Below are 26,987 nucleotides of genomic sequence, written 5' to 3' on the forward strand. Positions count from 1 at the left end.
GTTGCTGACTGCCAAAACGTAGGAATTAACTTACCTATGATTTGCAACGCCTTGTGGTAGCTTGGCTTCTTATCACCAGAAGAACGGAATAATTTGACTTTCACAATAAAACATTTCAATTACAGTAGAGATGGAAGAGCACTAAAATTTTGTCTTGTAGTTAATGACAAAGCTAAGTTGTTGTTGCTCTAATAAGTCACACAAAACCGGCTTATTCTTCAGATACTTTTAAGATGCCGGTATTATTAAAAAGAAAAAAGAAGAAAGCACTTGATCGGAGACAAACTTTAACCTTAAACTGCATCAGCATAAAATCGAACAATTTTAAAGGCCACGAAGCCAATTTTAAACTTTACATATGCGCTGTCATGCTTTAAGAAGCTCTCGAAGCAAATTGAAAAATATTGGAAGATCATCAGCAGATTCAGGAACTTGCAACATCGAAGTTTCGTTTCGTCTTTTCTTTCTTCGAATAAGTCCTCCAGCTTGAACGTCATTTTCAAACGTTATCCAAACGCTGCGATTCAAGCCACTCTCATATTCAAGGTGCTCTATAACTGAAATAAGATACTTTCCTTCGTGGCTGTTTGAGTAGTCTCCACTGAGCACCATGATCACTTTTCTGCTCGCTTCAATTCGATGAAGAATTTGCTTTAAAGGAGAAGACCCGCATTCAACATCTCTCTGAACTACACCAAGATTGTAATATGGCGACTTGTCACAAAGGTTTGGGATCAAAACATTTTCCACCCAATCACCCACTTTTGCGTTATGTTGATCATAGACCACAAATCCATGATGAACAAATATCGTTGGGTTTGGTTTAAATGATTGATTGGTGATGTTTGAACGCACAGACTTTGTAACATAGCTAGCTAACCATATTTTCCATTTCTTAGATGAAAACAGTAGAGACACAAACAGTGACAAAGTTGTAAATGTTGTAAATCCGATGCACAAAGCAATGCATAAAACATTGCTACAAGCTACAGTAGATGAATAATCAATTAAGGAATGACCATATAGAGATTGAGGTGAAAGACATTGGACGCATCCTCCATAATATTTATCAATGATCGTTGTACATTTGGTAAAGAAACCAGGAAATTGATACAAACTGACATTTCTATTCTTAAAGTAAAATCCAAAGTTTTCATTTAAATGACAATCACACTCCAATGCATTGAAGCGCAAGTCTAAAAATGTTAGTTGTTGCAGAACTGAAAGTGGAATAACATCAGGCCCAATATTTGTGATGTAATTGTTGAATAAACTGAAACGTTTCAATTGGAACTGGACACTAAAGTTTCTTTCAAAGATCCCTGGATTTATGTGAGTGATTTTATTGAATGAAAGATCTAATATTTCCAGTTTAGGGAAGAATTCGAGAACATGACTATCAAAAAACTCCATCTTATTATTTGAAAACAAAAGAGTTTTCAAAGAAGTGAAGTTTCTTAAAGTTTGAATTGAATGGGAAGTGAGTAAGTTATCAGTTACATCAAGATACGTCACCTGGTAATTATTCAAATAAAACAATTCATCTTTCAGCTGACAAGATTGCAATACAATTTTATATACAAAAGGAAATGCTCTGAGTATAGGCACTTGAGGCTGCCCAGCGTCTAGAAAATTGCCCGAAAAATCTATTGCTTTTGTTTTTGCGATGGATAGGCCTAAGTTGGGAAGCGACAATAATATCGAGAACAAATAAATTCCCGTGTAGGTGTATTCAAAATCGATCAATCGATTTAAATTTTGCAAAAACGACAAAGCACCAGAAGTTGGATTAATCTGTATGCTGTTGATAAACAGGAATTGCAGGTTGCTTAACCTGAAAAAAGCCTGGTTTCCTACACTGGTAATAGGATTAAAACGAAGATCAATGTGGCAAAGGAGAGGCATTGAATCAAAATCGTGATTCGATATAACTTGGATGAGGTTTGATGATAAATCCAACCAATGAGCAAAGGAAGCAAAATCAAACAAATATTCGTATGGTTTGGATATTTTATTTACAGAATAGTCAAGTATTGCTTTGGAATTGCACTGATTTTGCTTAACCCTTTGAGGACCGCTGGGACATATGTGTCCCATGAAATTAGGCCGATTACCCCCCAGTTAACTATAAAAATTTGCCACTGCTGATACCCTAACGTAGCAGTGGATATATATGCTTAATTTTAGGATAGACATCCTTTTTTAACTTTTTTTTGCGTAGGTGTTGTTTATATGACATTTAAAGAGTAAACAAACAAATTCTACATAAATATTTTTATGGGGAAAATTAATGGTCCTCAAAGGGTTAAGGTTTTCATCAGCACCTTTTTCATGTTTAATTGGTTTCTTCAACAACTTGTCATAGTGACCTCTAACATAACCAAGAAGCGTGTTTCTGTTGCTTTGTTTGACAACATAGTTCCGAGAAATGTTGCTTCCAGAAAAAGAATTCATTTCATCATCCAAGTTGTTATAAGAAAGAGTCACTGATGTAATATTCAAAAAACCTGAAAGAGCTTCTTTATCCAAACGATGAACATGACAAAAGTCTAAGTTTAAAATAGATAAAAAGGGTAACTTTTTTAGCACATCTAAGCTACCAACAGTTACGTGGTAAAAATATAATCCATAAATAACAAAATAACGAGGATAAGTCTGTGAATTGCGCGGTGCACTGAAAGACAATATCTTTAAAGATTTCATAGTGCTAAAACTGTCACCAAGAATTAATGAAGTATTAAATGTAATATTTTGAGGATGAATACAGAATCGATTAAAACCAAGATACAAAGATTCTATTCTGGTGTATGATACAAACTTTGGATCAGCAACATACTTCCACAAGCAATTGAAGGATAAATCCAAAGTTTTAAGGTTAATGTTTTTGATAAAGATCTTGTCCGGTAAGAAGTTTATAGCATTCGTAGATAAGTCTAAAAAGGTTAAATTAACTAAATTATCAAACGCTCCTTCTTCTATTACCAAAGAAGGGCCACCTGCTGCCGCAGCTTCCAATATTAAAAGCTGTAGTTGAGAAGCTCTGAGAAAGGCCTTGGTTTTTATCACAGATATGCTGATCTGGGATAAATCCAATACTATTAAGTTTGGAGTGAAAACATTAGAAGGCACTTGAGAAAACATGTTTCCATGTAAATCTAAAACATTTAGAGAATATCTTGCTGGAAAGAAGACATCGTTATCCAACCAGAAGCGTGGTTCCCAACTAGGTGGTTCAATAAACCTAGCAAAAAGAATTTTTAGTTTTGACAATTGAGCAACATCTTTTTTTCTTATGGCAGGAATTAAAGTTTTAACTATGTTCAAAATTTCCAAAGAAGATGGGAGATCTTGTGGAAACACATTCAAAGCATTACCTGCCAAGGATAATTTTTTTAAGAATATTAAGTTTTTAAATGCGCTGGGTTCGATTAAAAGATGCTGTGGACAAGGAGGAAGCGGCTCATTGTTATCATTATTACAGTTATAATCTAAAGAAAGAGATATTAGATTTGAATAACTTTTAAAGTCATTTTTTGTTAAATTCCAAATAACGTTTCTCTCCATGTTCAAAACTTGCACTTCTCTTGGTATGTTGTTTGGAATAGATGTTAAACCTCTAAAAGAGCATTCAACATATACTGAAGGAACTTGCATCCATGGCAAAGTCTCAACTTGATACAGACCAAAGTTACGATAGTTAAATATTTCCTCTATAATGGTGAAACGTGGTTGCTCACAAAGGCATCTTTCAGCGGAAAGCTGGACAAGTAACAAACGAGTAGCTAGTAAATACAAATATAATTTCAACATTTTCCTTGAAAATTAAAAAGAAAAAAGAATCATTAAAACGTTTTCTGTCTAGAACAGGGGTCACCAACTGGCGGCCCGCCACGATGTTATGAGCGACCCGCGGAAGGTATCAGCATACAAGTATAACCAAAAATACTTTTCTTGAGGAGTTAAAGAGCATAAAGGCAAAAAATACTTTTCGGGAAGCATATTTTCGTTTTGCATGCGATTCCACCGACCGACCAATCAGATGGTAGTTCTAGGTGGGGGTCGCTTAAAGTTATTCCAATGCGATGTCCAACCACACTGTCCCAGTGGTTGATTAAAGCATCTGTTTTCGAATTTTGAAATTGTCTGTAAGCATAGGTTTGCTTGTTTTACGTTTGTAAATTTCATGTAAACACTATTGTGCGTTTCACCGTTATTGTGTTTCATGAGCAGTGTTCCTTTATGCAAGTTTTGTTGGTATAAATGTTCGGTGTGCCAACTCAATTTATAATAAATTGGCAAAATATTATATATAAATTTAAAGACTTTTTCTGGTTGTAATAAGACGAAAATATTTAGCTTAGTACTGCAAAATGTTGTTAATTAACAATTCTTGCCATGCTGAAAGGCACCGCAAGTGACAGTTGTCTAATCAAAGAAAGACGGTTTTAGAGATTCTCACAAAAAGGATGAAAAAAAAATCATTGCTTTTTTTAGAAGGAACACTCTACATGAGTTACGATAGAAATGTTTTTTCGGTGATTTCCACAAGCGATTGTTTCATGGTACCTAGTTTCTTTCTCCCTATTATTGGAGCCTATTTTTCACTGATGAAGATGAACATGTCAAACCTTTGATGTCTGATGATGATGTCAAACATTTCCTTGTTTACTGAAACTGTTAATTGCAAGATATCTTTTGCGAAGCGAAGTGACAACACCACTATTGCTTGGCGATGAATCTTCTGATGAAACCTCTCGCCTCGTTACAAGTGCGCAAAACAAGTGGCCTCGTTTATTAGGCATTGTTAAAGAAGTCAAAAGTGTTGTTAATGGAGCTTGGCCTGGCAGTAGCGTTGTTCGACTAATTTTGTTGCTGCAGTATTCTAAGATAAATATTAACAACATGTAATGCTGAAAACTGGGTACGAAATGTGTTCTTTTCTAGCATAGGAGTCCACCTACCTAAAATTTTATTAGTGCGGCCCACCACAGCTCTCCGTAGTGCTAAAGTGGCCCGCATGCAAAAAAGGTTGGTGACCCCTGGTCTAGAACAACCGTAAATCCTGGAAGACCTCATTTTTATATTATATGCAGCGTTGCCTGTTATTGAAATAGAAAATGTAGTGCAAAAACCTAATTTTCCTTAGCAAAACTGCGCAACTATAGATTGATTGAGGTAGGATTGATTGTAGATTGATTGTGGTAGGTAGGATTGATCGACCTATGGAAAGACAAGCTCCTGTAACTGCAGCTAGCCTATTGACGTTATAAAATATTCGGTTTGATTCTTAATTGTTTGTTCCTTCACAGTATTATCCAATTACAACACTCAGGGCACCAATTTGACAGTTCTCTCGTCAATGTGAGTAACCTTACAGTTTTTAATTATTTAGCAAAAAAAAAAAAACATTTGGTTTTTAAAATCAATCGATATACCTGAAAACGAACCGATGTGTTTGGATCTGCGAGTCCATGTTGAGTAGGCCTATGCTTAATTCGCATAAAAACAGAGCAAACACTTCTGCCTTTTCGAACCGCATATTTATTTAAAATGTACTTTTAGCGCCATTACAGACATTTTGACAAAAAAACAAGAACATAAAACAAAACACTCCGAGTTTGCAAGGGTGAAGACACGCGAGTAAAACTTACAGGATTGCTCACAGTTCTCGCGAATGATGAACAACAATTTGCCTATAAAGTTGTTTGGTAATGTTGCTCTTCAATTGTGTTTTGCAATGTTTCAATTTTATCTCTACCCTTCAAAACACACCTAGAACCTACCTATGATGGTGTGAGATTTGATAAATTGCTTCTTTCCACTGAAAGCTAATCGTGGAAATGATCTTGTTACCAGCATAGTCTATGATTGATGTTTTGACGTCATAATGTATCTTAATTTTATTAAATTCAAGATAGCGTAGGCTACTAACATGCTATAGGCTACTGCTTCGACAATCACAAAGTTAAAATGCATTACACTTATAGCCTAGCTACTTTCATCTTATCTTTGGTAAGCTTTGGTTAAAAGAATAGATTAAAAATATATCTACTGCAAAGTGCAAACTGTGTGAGAAATTAAATACAGTATGTTTTTATAGTTTTATTTTGCACAGTTAAAATAGAACAACTGGTGAACTTTAAGACTGTCAAGGTTAAGCCCTAAAGAATAAACGAATATCTGTCGAGCACCTTCTGACGATCCAGCAAATGGTGAAACAGATTGTAGTCTAAACGTTACTTTGATAATAGTGATTCAATCTAGACTACTTGAATTAGATATGCTTAGCATTGCGCTCGGTATTAAGCCTTCTTTGTGGTATCAGTACCATACATCGTAGGAGTTTCGACAAATAAACATACCTACGCATTTTAAGCAATGACGCGCCGCTGTATTTTCAATTGAAATGCAGCATCTCTTTCAATGCAGAGGAAGCACAATGAAGAAAATTCTTATAAAGTCCTTTCAAATGCCTGTGTGTTTTTTAAGGGAGTAGAGTGTGGTTGGATACACAAGGTATCTATCATTCAATGCTTTATGGAATGTATTGTGCTTTGTAGTTTGTGCTTTTCAGTCCGGAGTGTCGTTAAAGTTACAATGCAATGTCAAATTCATCTTACAATTTTTCATTTCATGTATATTGCATATTTTTAGTAATTCCTGATGAAGACACACGTACGTGTCGAAAACGTTTGATTTATTATGTTATATTTTAATTTTGTAATACATTATGTTAAACCCGCTAAGGTTACATTGTTTTGTTTGTCTTTGGTTCAATAAAATAAACAACACAACAACAACTCATTTACTTTTAGTTTTTGTCATTGCTATACTTGGGCCTGTTCGGATGTTTACACCCGAAGCTCTAGTGATTTTGAATTTCGAACGGTGTTCCATAGAACACTAGTCAAGCTAATAAGTTTCTTGCGGATGATCTTTCACTGAACACCGGTTGAAAATCACTGCCTCAGGGAATTTTCAAGAAACAACCCCTTCATTTTCTCAAACTTCAAATTTTTTAAAATCTTGTAGGCTATAACGTTAAACGCATACTGATAGATGTTTGCCAACAAAAAATTAAAAGTGTGCGAGCGGCAAAAGAGAAAATCAAAACATGCCCAACAAACAGAAATGAAATTGTGTAACATCTGTGTATCTACAATTTTTATTTGCACGAAACCATCAGAAAAACGATTCATTCAATAATTACATTCGTGCCAGTCGCTCAATTTCTGCTCAACGAGGCTGACGGATAAAACATCTTTGTGACTAATTGGGCGGACCATAAATGAAACTCTTAATTGGAGTCAAGCACCACCAGACTCGTTTCGTTTATCCTCGACGCCGACACCCTTCCCATTGGCCTGGCTTTACATAGTCAACGGGCATGGGTGCGCCTCAACCGTCTCTGTACGGGCGTCGGGCTTTTCCTCTCAACTATATGGTCCCCCTAAGCATTGGCTTTTTTTTCTTGTTAATGTGGTGCTGAGGAACAGACCGCAGACCACACATCATAAACGATTGCACCATATTTAAGCCACATAATGGAGTGAAAGGTCTGGGTGTCTTGGATGATGAAACCAAAGGCTGGCTGCTCTCTATAGTAGCCTTCCAGCGTAGTACAAACCACCAAGAAGAATGGTTACAAAATGCTGTTTACATGATGTCAAGTTATTTCACATGATAGAAAGCGTGGAAGGCAACTCTAAGAACAGAACAGTGTTGTTAGGTTACCAATAACAATATTAACCCTTTGCTTTTCAACCTTTTTTCGCAAGTTAACTGCTCAAGGGGGGGGCGTTTTTGGACCAAATTCAACCAGCTGTTACGTGTGATCTGCTTGTTCTTTTTGAACAGAATTTTTACTAATGTGTAGAAAAGTCACTTGCCTATAAGTTTAAAAGGTTAATATTCTGACATTTTTTATGCTTAACTTGATATTTCATTTTTTGCAAAGATAACCAAAAACGATTATTTTACTTCATCTTGCCGCCTTTTAATTACCATGATAATCCGATTTTACACTAAGCGATGCAAAACAATGAGCCGCTCCAACGCAATGCGGAGTGTGTGTGCCAGCGTATTATATTAGATAGCTTTGCGTGAGAATCTTACATCGTGCTTTACTTCTGAAATCGTCGATGCAAGAAACCATCGATATTTTAGTAGTTGGAAAATCTGGCATTATTTACATTGTTACAATGTAAACGATGACTGAAATTTTTAGTAAATAATGACGGTTTACATTGTTGTGCAATGCTAAAATGACTAATTATATCTGCCTGATATCAATGCTTTCAATTGTTTTCAATATCAAATTGAAACAAAAATTGCATTTGTTTTTCAAAAGCCAATGCTTTCCGAAAGTCATAATTTCTATATATTATGGAACCAAGCATCCCGTAGCAATAGTACCTAAATTATTGGCTTTTTTGTTTGAGTGGTTTTATCTTACAATCATAGAAAATTGATAGACAACAAAGTAGCCTAATTGGGTTGGAAAACACTAATCAATCCCTATTAGCCTACTTTGTTGTCTATCCATTGTCTATGAGATTAGCTATGTGGAAAACGAAACTTGTATAGTAGCCTACGTCACGTTATAATTTGAAACCTTTTTTTCAACGCGATTTAGCAAAGATCGCGATATTATGAAAACGAAAAGAGCGAGTAATCTATTATTCAAATATATCCTGCACACATAAAACGTAGTTGAATCTTTATGGCAATTCTGGCAATCTGACTTGTGGAGTAAAGAAGTTATCACATTGTGTTTATATCAATTACGTAATGTGTATTTTTTAATAAATTGTAGGAATTGTGTGGGAAAGCCAATATCATGAGATCATAAAAATACAAAAAATAAACATAAAATAAAGGTTGATAAAAAATAGCCTGTATACTGTAATTTCATATCAAAAGCCATTCATAGCTATGTGAATGGCTTTTGATATGTGGTGAATATGAATAGTTTTGTGTTGATATATAATACAGTGGTGAAAATGTGTGAACAAAACAATGACAAAAAGTAAATGATCATCGAGTTTGGTATCTGCCCACCACCTAAAAAACACAGTGCAAAGTATCAACCTTGAATTTCTGAAAACCAATAACCTACTATATATCGCTAATTAGGCTACACTAATTGCAGTTTCATGATAGATTTTTTCATGTTCTAAATGTTTTATTTACGCAAGCATGAACACCTGAAAGTTGGTCTACACCCATTTCTTTTTTCGAAAGAAGACTACATTTTATGTTTTGCAAACACTGCTGGTATGAGAATGTAATTTCGAATAAAATGTTATGATACAAGGCTCTCTGCAACGACAGCACAAAAGAACTTTATCAAAAACAACAATTTGGGTAATTGATCTACTAAAATGCATGAATAAAGAACACGTTTGTGGAAGTTTTTGTAGCTACATAAAGCCTTCAAATCTAATCAGGCACATTTACAGCAATTTTTGCTCATTTCATAGAATTTTGATTTATAGCCTATTGGTTTTACATGTCTTTCGTACAATAACGTATTGTATACAGCAATGGATATTTGTTGGGTCAAACTTCTACTGCTTTCAATAATTTATATGTGATTATTTGGTAGTGGATAACTATTTCTCGAGTCGCTAAAAATAAAAGATAGAACGTATTCTTTTTGATGAGCAACTGCGTGCTCACTGACACTGGCTGGTATATTATAGCACAAGAAATGTTTGGGCATTGTGCGATTTTTCGATGCAATGCTGTGGAAAAGGAGTAAAATGCTCTATTGTCCACCCAATAAGAAAATCGTTTCTGTTTTATAATGGTTTCACGTCTTGAGACGTTGAATCAATATAAGAAAGAAGTGATTTTCTGACTGGACTGCTCTCGCCATCTGCTCGGGACAAATTTAGGTCAAACAAAACAATAATGGAAAACTCCGCGATTTGGTCGTGGATCACTATTTCTCGAGTGGCTAAAAATAAAAGATAAAATGTATTCTTTTTTATAAACAACTGCGTGCTCACTGGCTGGTATATTATAGCACAAGAAATGCTTGGCATTGTGCGATTTTTCAATGCAATGCTGTGAAAAAAGAGTAAAATGATCTATTGTCCACCCAATAAGAAAATTATTTCTGTTTATATTGGTTTCACGTCTTGAGACGTTGAATCAATATAAAAAAGAAGTGACTTTCTGACTGGACTGCTCTAGCCATCAGTTCGAGACAAATTTAGGTCAAACAAAACAATAATAGAAAACTCCGCGATTTGGTGGTGGATTACTATTTCTTGAGTGGCTAGAAAGAAAAGATAGAATATATTGTTTTTATAAACAACTGGGTGCTCACTGACACTGGCTGGTATATTATAGCACAAGAAATGTTTGGGCATTGTGCGATTTTTTTCAATGCAATGCTGTGAAAAAGGAGTAAAATGATAAAACTTAGGTCAAATGACAAACTTTGACCAGTAAAATGACAAACTTAGGTCAAACAAAACAATGCATAACTCCGCAATAGTCTCTCTCCTTGCGCATGTTGATTCACGGAGCAATTATGAGCTTATCGTTTGTAAGGGAAAAGAAATCAATTTCATGCTTTGCCAAACGTCGGCCAAAAACAGCAAAAATTCATCAAAATCTTGAATTTACAAATAAACTACACAACTTTTGCTATCAAACTTTATATCATCAGATCCGCCTTGCAATTTTAGGAAAAGTCAAGAAAAACCAAGTGCATGGCATTACTGTGCTTCAAATAATTAAAGGAAATGTGAGGGGGGACCAGATCTGGCCTCCCTTTGAGGATCAAAGTGTTAAGACTGTCACGGTTTAGCCCTAAAGAATAAGCGATTATCTGTCGAGCACCTTCTAGCGATCGCACAAAGAGTGAAACAGGCTGTAGCCTAAACGTTACTTTGATAATAGCGATGCAATCTAGACTACTTGAATTAGCTATGCTTAGCATTGCGCTCGGTATTAAGCCTTTTTTTGTGATATCAGTGCTATACGTCGTAGGAGTTAATTTCGACATATAAACAGACCTACGCATTTTAAGCAACGATGCGATCGCTGTATTTTCAATTGAACTGCATCAGTGCATCATCTCTTTCAATGCAGAGGAAGTACAATGGAGAAAAGTCTTATAAAGTCCTTTTCAATGCCTGTGTGTTTTTTAAGGAAGTAGAGTGTGGTTGGAAACACAAGGTATCTATCAATCAATGCTTTATGGAATGTATTGTGCGTTGTAGTTTGTGCTTTTCAGTCCAGAGTGTCGTTACAGTGGCAATGCAAAGTCAAATTTATCTTACAATTTTTCATTTTATGTAGGCCTATTTTAGTAATTCCTGATAAGGACACACGTACGTGTCGAAAACCTTTGAGTTATTATGTTGTATATATTAATTTTGTAATACATTATGTTAAACCAGCTAAGGTTACTTTGTTTTGTTTGTCTGTAGTTCAATAAAATAAACAACACAACAACAACTCATTTACTTTTAGTTTTTCTCATTGCGATACCTGGGCCTTTTCGGATGTTCACGAGGGTGGCTCGTTTTTGACCTTTTTTTTAAATTCTCTCGGAGTAGTGGGGAAATTGTGCCAATGAGTGAGAAAAGACTCTTGACAAAATTTGAGATTCGTAACAAATTGTCTTCAGTCTCCTCATTGGGCTCAAAAAATCGAAAAATGGGGTCAAAAACGCAATTTTTTCTAAAAATATTTTGGTGTAGGTAGATACAATATTGTTTTGATATATCTAATTAACCTAAAAAAAAATTGAAGTCATTTGAACTATTCCTTCAGCTTCCTCACAGCTTCTGAAAATTTCCATTTTGCTGAAAATCTCGCATTTTTGTTTGTGGTTACATAACTACAAACTTCGTCAGTGACGTAAATATTCAAATAAAAGACGTCACTTTTTCCTACCAAATTAACCCAATTTCATTAAAAAATGACAACAGCTCAGGGCAGGTCTATAAAGAGAAATGCGATGACGTTTTATAGTTGGCAAAATGTCTAACGCAATTATGTATCATGCAACCACCCACAAAAATGCGAAATGCAAAAAGAGCCGGTTCGACACCGCTCTAGAGCATGCGGCTGTGTCTTTGACAGGACACTTAAAGGCATGCCTGAAGGTGAACATGAAGATTGGCTTCCTTGCCTTTTTGTTCACTTAAACCTAAATCTTCAACCACCAGATGTAAGCCTTGATACGACAAACAAAAAAACATCCGAAAATCACACAAAAAAATGAAATATGCAATGTTTTCACTTAACCAATCAATGTCCATTCCACTTAAAACAATGATTTTTTATAAAATCCGTATTTGAAGAGTTAGCAGGGGTGTCCAAAGTCCGGGCCGCCGGCCAAATCCGGCCGTGGTACTATTTTGTATGGCCGCGCCTGTTGTTGCACAATGTGTTATCTTTGGCCAACAGACACACAAAAATCATATTAATTCAACGAGCATTTTTTAAAAGATTATTGAAGACAATATTTCTCATTGACACTGTCTGCTTTGTAAAGCGCTGAGGAGTAACGCATTCTGCGATGGATACAGCGCTATATAAAAACAATTAAGCGTTATTATTATTATTATTATAGACGAAACTATGTGAGAAAGGTTAGAATCATTGTTACGTCATAATTGCAAAATCAATTATTATTTTCTGAAGAGTAAAGAGTAATACAGTCGAGGATTCATTCATTTTCTTGCTAGCAATTTCAACAACCGCTTTCGAGATTCTGTCGCAGTTGTGAAGGGCTTATGGCCATTCACTTCTTTCCGCTTGAACCCTGATGAGGCTCCAGCTCACCGGCAACTAATTGAGCTTCTCTACGACGGCGACAGTAAAATCTTTCTCTTGTGCATTTTTACCAGCAGCTACATAAACATAAATTTGACCAGATAAAGTGGCTGTCTGGGAAGTTTTGTCAAGTAAGCAACAATCTATGACTGGATCATGGGACTGGATTAACAATCGCAAACACAACACGATGATGACTATATAATCTAATAACTTTGTAGATTGTACGATATTCTAGCATTTGATTCATATGCGATCCAGTTAATAAAGTAAGTCACTAAAACAAATGTAATGTGATTTACTTGCATAGTTAACTGTTTCTTTATCTTCAGCAAAAGGCGAAGATTGGCCGAAGGAAAAAATAACGTGCAAAGTTGAAACAAAACCTTCATTACAACTAACTCTAATGCAAGTTTAAAAGTTTTAAAATGCATCATAAAAATTTAACAATTAAATTTTTTGTCAATATTTTTTCAAACAAGCATATAGGCCCATTATGTTACAAGGTAATAAACGTTGCACTTTATAAAGGTGAAAGGTAATGAATGCAATAAATACGTGTAAGTCTTGAATGTTCTTGCATTTGATCGAACAATTTGACAGGTGGTAGGTTGGTATGACGTCACAAAGATGTTTACAGGTAGTAAAACTTGACCAGACAATGAGTTCTTATGACGTAACATAATCCTACCTTCTCGAAGTTACTAGACAAAACAAACCTGCTATGAATAGTGGCGTAGCTCAGGGTTACCAGATTGGCCTTTTTAAAGCCAAATTTTTTTAGAGCCTTTTGGCTTTGAAATTATACGTTTGGCCTTTTTCTAAATTTGGCCTTTTTCTAAATTTGGCCTTAAATTTAGCCTTTTTTAAAATTTAATCTTCCAAATGCATAATAATCAATATTTCTCATATATCGTAACTTTACCAGATGAAAACCATATTCACCATTGTTCTATACTTGTTATGTACTTGTAATGTGACGCCAAGTCAGACTGCGCTCCCCTCTAAGCCAGCCAGTGGTGCCAGATGTCACCACTGTAGCGGATTAAAACTCATCTGCTACAGTCCTTTTATTATATATATACTTGCTACTTTCAGAATTATTTTTTCTATAATTTATTAAAATCCGCTACAAATCATAAAAAATCATAAAATCAAGTATAAGTATACATTATGTGGCGTACACATTAAAAATCGATGATAGGATTATCCGCCGCAAACACAACGCGATGACGACTACATCATGTAATAACTTTGTAGACAGTGCAATATTCTAACATTTGATTCATATGCCATGCAATTAATGAAGAAAGTCAATAAAACAACTATAACGTTAATTTCTTGGATAGTTAACTGTTAGTTGATTATTTTTCTTAACTTTATCTTTAACAATAAGCCAAAATTATCCAACGTTAGCTTTTGATCAAACAACGTGCAAGTCTAAAACAAAAGCTTCATCACAACTAACTCTACTGGAAGTTTTAAAATGCAGCATGAAATGTTAAAAAATATTTTTTTTATCAATGTGTGATAAACGTTGCGCCGGTGAATAAAGTGAAGCAATCGTTTTTGGAAATTTAATAGTCCTATGTACTGTGTTTCATACAAGATGTAAAGATTTCAATAAGGTTTATTTCACAACAAGCTAGGTAAAAATGAAAGCGCTTAACACATTAGAAGGCCTACATTTTAGAGCGAAAAAGAGGGTGGCCCTATCATTCATATTACATCAACATAAAATACAACAAACTAAACTTCACAAATATTAACTTTTTTCAAAAAGTTCTACACACTTTTAAGAAGCTCTCGAAGCAAATTCCAAAATATTGGAAGACCATCTGCAGATTCGGGAATTTGCAACATCGAAGTTTCGTTTCGTCTTTTCTTTGTTCGAATAAGTCCTCCAGCTTGAATGTCATTTTCAAACGTTATCCAGACGCTACGATTCCAACCACTCTCATATTCAAGGTGCTCTGTAACTGAAATAAGATACCGTACCTTCCTTTGTGGCTGTTTGAGTAGTCTCCACTGAGCACCATGATCACTTTTCTGCTCGCTTCAATTTGATGAAGAATTTGTTTCAAAGAAGAAGACCCGCATTCAATGTCTCTCTGAACTACACCAAGATTATAATATGGCGACTTATCACAAACGTTTGGAATCAAAATATTGTCTCTAATCACCCACTTTCGCGTTATGTTGATCATAAACCACAAATCCATGATGAACAAACATCGTTGGGATTGGTCTAAACTTTTGTTTGGTGATGTTTGAACGCACAGACTTTGTAGCATATTTAGCTAAACATATTTTCCATTTCTTGGATGAAAACAGTAGACACACAAACATTAAAAAAGTTGTAAATGTTGTAAATCCGATGCACAGAGAAATGCATAAAACATTGCTACAGGCTACAGTAGATGAATAATCAATCAAGGAACGACCATATAGAGATTGATGTAAAAGACATTGGACGCATCCTCCATAATATTTATCAATGATCGTTGCACATTTGGAAAAGAAACCACAAAATTGATACAAACTGACATTTCTTTTCTTAAAGTAAATTTCAAAGTTTTCATTTAGGTCACAATCACACTCCAATGCATTGAAGCGCAAGTCTAAGAATGTAAGTTGTTGCAGTATTGAAGGAGGAATACTATTTGGGCCAATATTTGTGATGTAATTGTTGGACAAACTGAATCGTTTCAATTGCAACTGGACAATAGAGTTGTTTTCAAAGATCCCTGGAATTATGTGGGTGATTTTATTGAATGAAAGATCTAATATTTCCAGTTTAGGGAAGACTTTAAGTATGTTACTATTAAAAAACTGAATCTTATTTCTAGAGAACAGAAAAGTTTTCAAAGCAGTAAAGTTTCTTAAAGTTTCGATTGAAGAAGAATTGAGTAAGTTATCGGTTACATCAAGATACGTCACTTGGTAATTGTTCAAATGAAACAATTTATCTTGCAGTTGACAAGATTGTAATACAATTTTATATACAAAAGGAAATGCTCTGAGTATAGGCACTTGAGGCAGAGCAGCTGTAGCGTATAGAAAATTGCCTGAAAAATCTAATTACTTTTGTTTTTGCGATGGGTAAGTTGGGAAACGACAATAACATTGTGAATAAATAGGCTACATATCCGAGTAGGTGTATTCAAAATCGATCAATTGATTTAAATTTTGCAAAAACGCCAAAACATCTGGAGTTGGATTAAGCTGTGTGCTATTGATAAACAGGAATTGCAGGTTGCTTAACCTGAGAAAAGCCTGGATTCCTACACTAGTAATAGGATTAGAACGAAGATCAATGTGGCAAAGGTGAGGCATTGGATCAAAATCGTGATTCGATATAACTTCGATGAGGTTTGATGATAAATCCAACCAATGGACGGATGGAGCAAAATCAAACAAGGATTTGTATAGTTTGCTTATTTTATTTACAGAATAGTCAAGCATTGCTTTGGAATTACACTGATTTTGCTTAAGGTTTTCATCAGCAACTTTTTCGTGTTTAATTGGTTTCTTCAACGACTTGTCACAATGATCTCTAACATAACCAAGTAGCGTGTTTCTGTTGCATTGTTTGACAACATACTTCTGAGAATTGTTGCTTCCAAAAAAAATAATTATTTTCATAATCCAAGTTGTTATGAGAAAGAGTTACTGATGTAATACTTGAAAAACCTAAAAGAGCTTTATTATCCAAACGATGAACATGACAAAAGTCTAAGTTTAAAGTAGATAGAAATGGTAACTCTTTTAGCACATCTAAACTACTAGCAGTCACGTGGTAAAGATATAATCCAAGATTAACAAAATAACTTTGAAAAGGTTATATTCCTGAATTGCTCGGTGTACTGAAAGACAATCGCTTTAAAGATTTCATAGTTATAAAATTGTCACCAAGAATAAATTAAGTATTAAATGTAATATTTTGAGGATAATTACAAACTAGATTAAAACCAAGATATAAAGATTCTATTCTGGTGTATGATATAAACTTTGGATCAGTAACGTACTTCCACAAGCAATTGAAGGATAAGTCCAAAGTTTTAAGGTTAATGTTTTTGATAAAGATCTTGTCAGGTAAGAAGTTTATACCATTTATAGATAAGTCTAAAAAGGTTAAGTTAACTAAAATTGATAATTATCAAACGCTCCTTCTTTTATTACCAAAGAAGTGCCATCTGCTGCCTCATTTGCAAATATTAAAAGCTGTAGTTGAGAAGGCGACTTCAAAAATATAAAAAGTTGTATAAATTTCACTTCGAAGGTTTCAAGTCATCAACATAATTTTTTCATTCATCCCTGTCCTCATTAAATACGACACTTCCTGTTTCTACACTCCAGTGTCCTGCTCTAATTGATGAAGAAACGTTTTTGCTTGGCGACCGCTTCCTCTGATGCCATAATTTGGTTTCAAAAGAAGAACTTTATTAATTCCTGGTTGATTTTTAAAACAGTGACCTGCCAGCTGTAATTTTCGTTTTCTGATCGTATCAGTAAGAAAGATATGAAAGGCATAATACAGTTAATTAGTAAACCAAATTAAATATTTTATTGATTTTAGGCCGTAGGGCAACTGCGTCATGTTGGTGTGGAAATTTTTGTGAAATAATTAGGCTATTCAGATGCAATAATACATAATACAATAATACAGTTAATATATAATACAGTAAGGCATAATACAGTTGTGTAAGTAGGCCTATACCAAATTAAAGATTTTATTGATTTTAGGGCAACTACGTCATGTTGATGTGGACGTTTTTATGAAATTAGGCTGCTCAGGTACAAGATAATTTCATATTTTGTGACTGCCCAAACCAACGTACGGTAATAGAATTGTAAATACACAAAATTGATTAAATTTTGTTATTTCGTCACTATACAAACCAATGATACATACGACTGCTTGCAACTATCTTAAAAAATTACGCCTTACATATCTTGTGAAAGTTGTAATTTTTTTAACCCTATATTGCCCAGGTGGTGCTGAATCAGCACCAAGCACTTCAAATGTGCTGTCGCGGCTTAATCACTGACTCAATGCATCCCGGTTTTTTTGACTTTTCCTAAATATCATCGAATTTTATTGTGTGTAAATTTGGGCCTTTAATGTCTTATACTTTTCATGCCTTTTTGGAGAAGACTGTGTGTTTCTTTATTGCTCATATGGAGCGTCGCGCTGGCCGAGAACTGTCTGAAAACAAAACCGCAAAAACGCATGACTCATTTTCTGGTTGGTGGTTTCTGCTTTAGCGTTGTCAATCAAAGATTTGTGCTGACGCAGGATTTTACTTCATACACAAACCGTTCATCCAATAACATCATATTGTTGCAGTAAACGTAACATCCCCAGGAAATGTTTAGAAGCGGCGTGAAAAACCAAACTAAATTTTCTTGGTAGATTTCAACTTTTTTTTATCAAAACGCTTGCTACTAATTTCATCGTTTGAACGCAACGCTGATCTTTAGTCAATTTGCTAAATAAAAAATCTTTTTGTTTGCTGTGAGATTCATAGCAGTTGTAACTTATGACCTCACAATTCCTTGATCTTCAAACGCAATCTATGAATTCCTTTTCTAACAACAAAACTGTACATATTTATCTATTTTACTTTCAAAACTGGGAAGTGGCGATGACAATACAAAGAGTTTTCATTCAAAAACGTCATATCACTGCAAACTTGAATTTTCTCCAGTCGCCTAAATGTTCAGATGCCACTTGCAAATGTAGGCTATCCACATTTTCTGGACAGATCTCAATTTTTCATGAAAGTGCTTGGTGAGAGTTTCATCGTTTTAACGCAAATGCTGATTCGGTCAATCTACCAAGCCCGCAATTTCTTTTGTTTGCGTTTGTAGACAATGAATCAACGTTATGAGAGCGAATTTGTTCGCTCTGCCATACCTAGAAAAAAAACGAGTATTTACTCTAATAACGTACGGTTTTCGAAGTATTAGATCAGAACATTGATCACTCTTTGCTGTGTACGTGCTTGTTATTATTATTTTTTTGCATCAATCACCTGCTTTAGGTTACGTAACTCAAAGAAAATCATAATTTGTTGCCGTCATAATGCACCGGCTATAAAATTCATCACAGTAAAATCTTCCGAATATTTTTAAACCTTTGTCAATATTTTTAAACCTTTCTCCCACTGATTAAACATTTATGTCAACGAAAAGGCGACAACTTTTACATAAGTGCTGAGAAGGAAGCATTTGAAGTGAACGTAGATACCTTCTTGTAAATCGCGGAAGGCTGACGCCTATATCCATTAGGAATGAAGCTACCCTTTTTTTCCTAAGCATCGCCCAGACAGACATTTGCAGACGTTGAACCAAAGCTAAAAAGGATTAATTTGGTGGCTGGTCTTTCATGTTCATGTAAATAATTTTTTTTTTAAAGTCACAATCAGGGTCTCATTTTATAAGTTATTTTGATAATTATGAGTCCATTTATCGAATGTGAGCAACAATTTCCAACATCTTTTATGCCTTTAACTTTCTAAAGATTTAGATAACTACGCTATACTTTAGAAAATAGACTGTATACATAGGTGACGTCAGCCGAGTGGCTTTTAGAGCGAAGCATAACTTCCAGTGGTGGGCACTAGTTACTTTCAAAGTAGATGAGTTACAGTTACTTCGCTCAAAAAGTAACTAGTTTCAGTTACAGTTAACGTTTTTTTAAAAGTAACTTGTTACAGTTACTTTTCAAAGAAATGGATGTATACTGACCTACAACTACTACTCTTCTTTGCATGAAGTACAAGTTGAAAAATACATGATAAAGGGCAAGACGATACTTTGTTCGTAGCTGTTGCCTAACTACAAAACAGCGACCACTCTGCTAGCTGTCCACATACTATAATGCTTCTAAAAATCCATAATCCAAGCCCAAAACGTCCGCATACCAAATATAAAAAAATAAAAAAATGAAAAAACGACATGCCAAGGACACTCCGTACTTATAAGCAGTAGGCCGTGTCAATACTTTTATACCGGTATCTAAAATGTGCGAAGGGGCACAACATCAATTTCCTTTCAGAAACAACAGCATTTCAAAATGTTGATCGCTATTTGTATTTCAATCTGCTATCTGACTGACTCTCACTATTTCTCTGCTAATCTGCTTGCACTACTTCTCTAACATATATTACTGAACCAAACCTAACCCTAGCTATTACACTCTAACAAAAAAGCTTGTCACTAAGATCTCCTTAGTGACCACCTGCTGGTAAATGTAACAAACAGGAAAGAGACAAGATCTGAAAAAATAACCGCAGCAGAAAATGCAATACAGTTTTGTTAAGTTCCATTATTTAAAGTTGTACGCTATGCTTAGTTTGCTATACCATCAAACTTTTTAAACTGGAGATTATTAATCCTTCCAGCGAAACTTGTTTTCAACTAGTTCTCTCCCCTCTGGCTTTACCTAAAATGGCGCTAATTCCCGACGACAGATCCGCGGCATGCCGCCAAAGCCTTTAAAAAATCTCGCATTGTGATTGGTTAAAACTTGTATCACAGTCATGTGACATTCAAGTTCACGTAAAGGCGTTTGTGAATTGTTTTGCAAGTAAAACGTGTAAATTTTTTACAAGTAGAAAGAGAGTAAATATACAAATTTTTTTAACAGTGTAGGCTACAATGAATCACTTTTTATTTAGATTTACTTATAGGCCTAATCAATTATTCAGTTATTATTGATCAATTCACTTTTTCATTTATTTTACTTCTACGTATATATACGTTCAGAGTTGTGGCCCAAGTTGCCTGCCAGGCAGCCAGCAAACCTGCAAACTCTTTTTCCAAGAAGTGAAGACGCAAAGCGATTTTGTAAGTGAAATGACGTAACAAAACGATACGGCTTCTGATTGGTCAATTTTCGAGTCAGGACACAAAATAGGGAGACTTTCGTAAATGTACATACGGTTGTACTTACTCTGTCTGCTTTGTGAAGCGCTAAGAGAAACACTCCAACGCATGTCTGTTAGGGATTGGACACAGCGCTATTTAAAAATACTTCATTATTTTATCATTTATGATTGTCCACTACTTATCATGGCTCAATCTACATCCGCTCAACTGAGAGCAGCTAACTCATCAAGCATTCATTAAAAATTCCTTTCATTACAAAAGTTTTTGTTTTTGGCCAATAATAGCTTTTTGTCTTTCACTAGACCAAGTCTAAGGTATAAATTTTGTGTAAAGCAAATTTATCTTGTGCAGTAAATATGCTGTAATGCTCACTTGTTCGAAATACTTGTTGTGTTTTAGGTTTTTCAAAAGTAAGTTAACAAAAGGATGAGCTCCATCCTCTTTTGTTGCTTGTCTTAATTTATTTTATTAGTTTGTTTATTCCTTTCTTCTTTCATTCCTGTAATTTCTTTCATTTCGATGCACTGCTGTCCTGGCGAATGCAATCGATACGAAGAGTCATCGCTTTTACAATTTGAATACAAAACTTGCAAAGTTGCAGATTTCTTTTGAAAATAGAGAAATAGCCAGGGTCAGCACTTGCGTAGTGCGCTTGATGTCAATTTAAACAAAATATTACATAAATTTTGAGCATATTTATGCTTCATTGAAGTTTTTAAATAAAACTATTCAATAGGCAAAGATTGTTCTTTAAATGTTTCCTTTTCTGCCTTGCAATGTCGATGCTTTGTTGATGAAAACTTGTGCACAAACTCCAAAAGTCACGAGACGATAGGTTTGAAAAACCATTAACTTTTTCAATGCTTTTCAAACTTTTCAAACTCATCCGGTTCAAATCACACTTTTTAGTAAAAACGATTTGGCAGTTAAAGTAGGCTACGTAGGTCTCAGCATTTTGTTCTGGAAAGTGCAAACATTACTTGTTTCTCTCGGTGCTTTGTGGTGAAAAACCCCAAGAACTGACTACAACTTACATTTCTGAGGAAAAGACATATTTGCAGTAAGATAGCTAAGTTGGTTAGCGCGTGATTTCGTGAACGAAGAAGCTTCAAGATCAAGCGGAGCTGGTTCGAGTCTCGGGGTGTGCACTTGTGCAACGCATTCTACGGATTGCTCTCCATTCAGTGGCACCTAATGGATGGAATAATTTCTGTAACCAACCTTTACAAGTATGCGAAACTACCAGGAATGACCTATCAAGGCTTTGTCAGTCCGAGGATAAAGATTCAAAACCAATCAACCAAACCATCCAATGGTCTAAAAATACTAAAATTTTGTGTCAATTTTATTTCCACGCAGCGACAAATCAAAGTCAAAATCTTACAAACTATCTTTTATGTGCAACAAATAAAAACTTAGTCGGCTAATCATCATTTGCAGTCTGAGTGGTATCTCACTGCAGAGCGAAATCAATTCCCTTTTCATGCCAATCCAGACGAACGTGTGTTTTTTTTACATCAGTTGGTTGTATTGCATTCCTTTTTAATCCTCACTTTCCATCCCATTTTGGCTTTCCTTGTTTTGACATAGAAGTTGATTACCACCCGGGAAAAGTGGATGGGCAGCGTTGTATAAGGCGACTTCAAAAATATAAAAGTTGTATAAATGTCACTTCGAAAGTTTCAAATCATCAACATAACTTTTCCAATCACCTTTGTCCCTCATTAAATACGACAGTTCCTGTTTCTACATTCCAGTGGCCTGTTCTAATTGGTGAAAAAAATGTTTTTGCTTGCCGACCGCTTCCTCTGACGCCACAATTTGGTTTCAAAAAAGTAACTTTATTAATTCCTCGTTGATTTTTAAGACAGTGACTTGCCAGCTGTAATTTTCGTTTTCTGATCGTATCAGTAAGAAAGATATGAAAGGGATAATACAGTTGCAAAAGTAAACCAAACTAAAGATTTTATTGATTTTAGGGCAACTGCATCATGTTGATGAGGTGAGTTTTGTAAAACAATTAAGCTATTCAGATGCACGATAATTTCATATTTTGTGACTGCCCAAATAAACGTAATACAGTTGTAAATACACAAAATTGATAAAATTTTGTTATTTCGCCACTATACAAACAATGATACATGCGTCTGCGTATGAGTATCTTAAATAAATTACGTCTTACATATTTTGTGCAAGTTGTAACTTTTTTAACTTATGTTATTTTACAAATGGTTGGTTACTAACATTTACTCAAATAATTGTAGATTTTTTCTCAATTTCGCAAGCTTTTTACAATAAGGGGCAGCTGCTTTCCTGGCTCGTACATCTATGGTATTAACGATTGATTTTTACCTGCAATAATCAGTAGATGTGCGAACGACAAAAACAATACTGAACCAGCAGACGTCAACATGTAAATGAACATTCACATTCACAACACAACAACTATAACTTGTGGGTACTGGTTTCAATCAATTCACTAACAAAACATGCTAAAAAATATTTGAATTATTTCGTCAGTCAATGTCATTAGATATAATGATTATCATTACAATATGGTCATATTGTACAAAAGAAACAATGTTTTTATTGATTTGAGTAGTCAACTTCAAAAATGGAATAAGCATATCCAAAACTATTTGGTTAAACTCGAATAATTAAACTAGCATGTACCATACACCTATTTCAGCTCACTTTGTTTAAGATGAGTTGATGATACAATAAAGCGTATGCTATGGAATGTAGATTGCGAAGATGGCGATAAGCCAAACTTTAACCTTAAACTGCATCAGCATAAAATCGAACTATTTTAAAAGCCATGAAGCCAATGTTAAACTTTACATATGCGCTGTCATGCTTTAAGAAGCTCTCGAAGCAAATTCCAAAATATTGGAAGATCATCTGCAGATTCAGGAACTTGCAACATCGAAGTTTCGTTTCGTCTTTTCTTTCTTCGAATAAGTCCTCCAGCTTGAATGTCATTTTCAAAGGTTATCCAGACACTGCGATGCAAGCCACTCTCATATTCAAGGTGCTCTATAACTGAAATAAGATACTTTCCTTCGTGACTGTTTGAGTAGCCTCCACTGAGCACCATGATCACTTTTCTGCTCGTTTCAATTCGATGAAGAATTTGCTTCAAAGAAGAAGACCCGCATTCAACATCTTTCTGAACTACACCAAGATTGTAATATGGCGGCTTGTCACAAAGGTTTGGGATCAAAACTTTCTCCACCCAATCACCCGCGTTAGCGTTATGTTGATCATAAATGACAAATCCATGATGAACAAACATCGTTGGGTTTGGTCTAAATTGTTGTTTGGTGATGTTTGAACGCACAGACTTTGTAGCATAGCTAGCTAACCAAATTTTCCATTTCCTGGATGCAAACAGTAGAGACACAAACATTGAAACTGTTGTAAATGTTGTAAATCCGATGAACAAAGCAATGCATAAAACATTACTACAGGCTACAGTAGATGAATAATCAATTAAAGAACGACCATATAAAGATTGAGGTGAAAGACATTGGACGCATCCTCCATAATATTTATCAATGATCGTTGTACATTCGGAAAAAAAACCAGGAAATTGATACAAACTGACATTTCTATTCTTAAAGTAAAATCCAAAGTTTTCATTTAAGTGACAATCACACTCCAAAGCATTGAAGCGCAAGTCTAAAAATGTTAGTTGTTGCAGAACTGAAAGTGGAATAACATCAGGCCCAATATCTGTGATGTAATTGTTGAATAAACTGAAACGTTTCAATTGCAACTGGACGCTAAAGTTGCTTTCAAAGATCCCTGGAATTATGTGAGTGATTTTATTGTATGAAAGATCTAATATTTCCAGTTTAGGGAAGAATTCGAGAACATTACTATCAAAAAACTGCATCTTATTTTTTGAAAACAGAAGAGTTTTCAAAGCAGTGAAGTTTCTTAACGTTTGGATTGAAAAAGAAGTGAGTGAGTTATCGGTTACATCAAGATACGTCACCTGGTAATTGTTCAAATGAAACAATTTATCTGTCAGCTTACAAGATTGCAATACAATTTTATATACAAAAGGAAATGCTCTGAGTATAGGCGCATGAGGCAGTGCAGCTGTAGCGTATAGAAAATTGCCTGAAAAATCTATTGCTTCTGTTTTTGCGATGGGTAATTCACGAAACCACAATAACATGTTGAATAAATACATTCCCGTGTAGGTGTATTCAAAATCGATCAATTGATTTAAATTTTGCAAAAATGTCAAAGCACCAGAAGTTGGATTAAGTTGTGTGCTGTTGATGAACAGGAATTGAAGGTTGCTCAATCTAAGAAAAGCCTGGTTTCCTATCAGAATAATAGGATTAGAACGAAGATCAATGTGGCAAAGGAAAGACATTGAATCAAAATCGTGATTCGATATAACTTGGATGAGGTTTGATGATAAATCCAACCAATGAGCAAAGAAAGCAAAATCAAACAAGGATTTGTATAGTTTGCTTATTTTATTTACAGAATAGTCAAGTATTGCTTTAGAATTGCACTGATTTTGCTTCAAGTTTTCATCAGCAACTTTTTCATGTTCAATTGGTTTCTTCAATAACTTGTCATAGTGACCTCTAACATAACCAAAAAGCGTGTTACTGTTGCATTGTTTGACAACATAATTTCGAGAAATGTTGCCTCTAGAAAGAGAATTCTTTTCATCTTCCAAGTTGTTATGAGAAAGAGTCACTGATGTAATATTTGAAAAACCTAAAAGAGCTCCTTTATCCAAACGATGAACATGACAAAAGTCTAAGTTTAAAGTAGATAGAAATGGTAACTCCCTTAGCACATCTAAACTACTAACAGTTACGTGGTAAAGATATAATCCATAATTAACATAATCACGTTGAATTTTTTTTGTTCTTGAATTGTTCGGTGCACCGAAAGACAATCGCTTTAAAGATTTCATAGTTCTAAAACTATCACCAAGAATAAATGAAGTATTAAATGTAATATTTTGAGGATGAATACAAACTCGATTAAAACCAAGATATAAAGATTTTATTCTGGTGTATGATACAAACTTTGGATCAGCAACGTACTTCCACAAGCAATTGAAGGATAAGTCCAAAGTTTTAAGGTTAATGTTTTTGATAAAGATCTTCTCAGGTAAGAAGTTAATAGCGTTTATAGATAAATCTAAAAAAGTTAAATTAACTAAACTATCAAACGCTCCTTCTTCTATTATTAAACTTAATGAAGATGTTAGTTGCAATACTAATATCTGTAATTGAGGAGCTCTGAGGAATGCCTTGGTTCTTATCACAGATATGTCGTTTATAGATAAATCCAAAGCTATTAAGTTTGGAGTGAACACTTTTGAAGGTACTTGAGGAAACATGTTTCCAATTAAATTTAAAACATTTAGAGAATATCTTGCTGGGAAGAAGACATCGTTATTCAACCAGAAGGGTGGTTCCCAACTAGGTGGTTCAATAATCGCAGCAAAAAGAATTTTTAGTTTTGACAAGTGGGCAATATCTTTCTTTTTTATGGCAAGAATTGAAGTTTTAGATATATCCAAAATTTCCAAAGAAGGGGGTAGGTCTTGTGGAAGCACTGTCAAAGCATTACCTGCCAACAATAGAGCTTTTAAGAATATCAAGTTTTTAAATGCGCTGGGTTCGATTAAGAGTTGCTGTGGACAAAAGGGAAGAATCTTATTGTCATCATCATTACAGTTATGTGCTAAAGCAAGAAATATTAGATTTGAATATCTTTCGAAGTCATGTTTTGTCAAATTCCAAATAACGTTTCTCTCCATGTTCAGACCTTGCACTTCTCTTGGTATGTTTGTCGGAATCGATGTTAAACCTCTAAAAGAGCATTGAACAAAAACTAAAGGAACTTGCATCCATGGCAAAGTCTCAACTTGATACAGACCCAAGTGACGATAGTTAGGTTTTTCCTCTATAGTGGTGAAACGTGGTTGCTCACAAGGGCATCTTTCAGCGGAAAGCTTGATAAACAACAAACAAAAAGCTAGTAAATGCAAATATAATTTCAACATTTTCCTTGAAAATTAAAAAGAAATAAGAATCATCAAAACATTTTCTGTCTAGAACAGTGGTGCCCAACCTTTTTGTTGTCACGGACCCTTTTAGACAAATTATTAATTTTGCGGACCCCTACCTAAATTTTGCCTGAAACTCAATTAACTTTGGTTGCACCGCATGCTTTCTATAACGTAATAGACGAGCTAATCCTGATTTGTCTGTAATCGACATGCGTTGTGGTAGATGTAGTTTAAG

The 26,987-nt window shown here is 34.8% G+C and overlaps 2 protein-coding genes across 2 annotated transcripts; both read right to left on the reverse strand.

Moving 5' to 3' along the window:
* Positions 1-366: 366 nt before the first annotated feature.
* LOC145786905 (toll-like receptor 8) lies at positions 367-1,413 on the reverse strand. The gene has a single exon (XM_082598645.1). The coding sequence runs from the start codon at positions 1,411-1,413 to the stop codon at positions 367-369; it is 1,047 nt and encodes a 348-aa protein (XP_082454771.1).
* Positions 1,414-23,548: 22,135 nt separating this feature from the next.
* Positions 23,549-26,746, reverse strand: LOC145786906 (toll-like receptor 7). The gene has a single exon (XM_082598646.1). The coding sequence runs from the start codon at positions 26,744-26,746 to the stop codon at positions 23,549-23,551; it is 3,198 nt and encodes a 1,065-aa protein (XP_082454772.1).
* Positions 26,747-26,987: the final 241 nt, after the last annotated feature.

This window comes from Aplidium turbinatum, chromosome 17 (assembly GCF_918807975.1).
Source record: "Aplidium turbinatum chromosome 17, kaAplTurb1.1, whole genome shotgun sequence".
NCBI classification, from domain to species: Eukaryota; Metazoa; Chordata; class Ascidiacea; order Aplousobranchia; family Polyclinidae; genus Aplidium; species Aplidium turbinatum.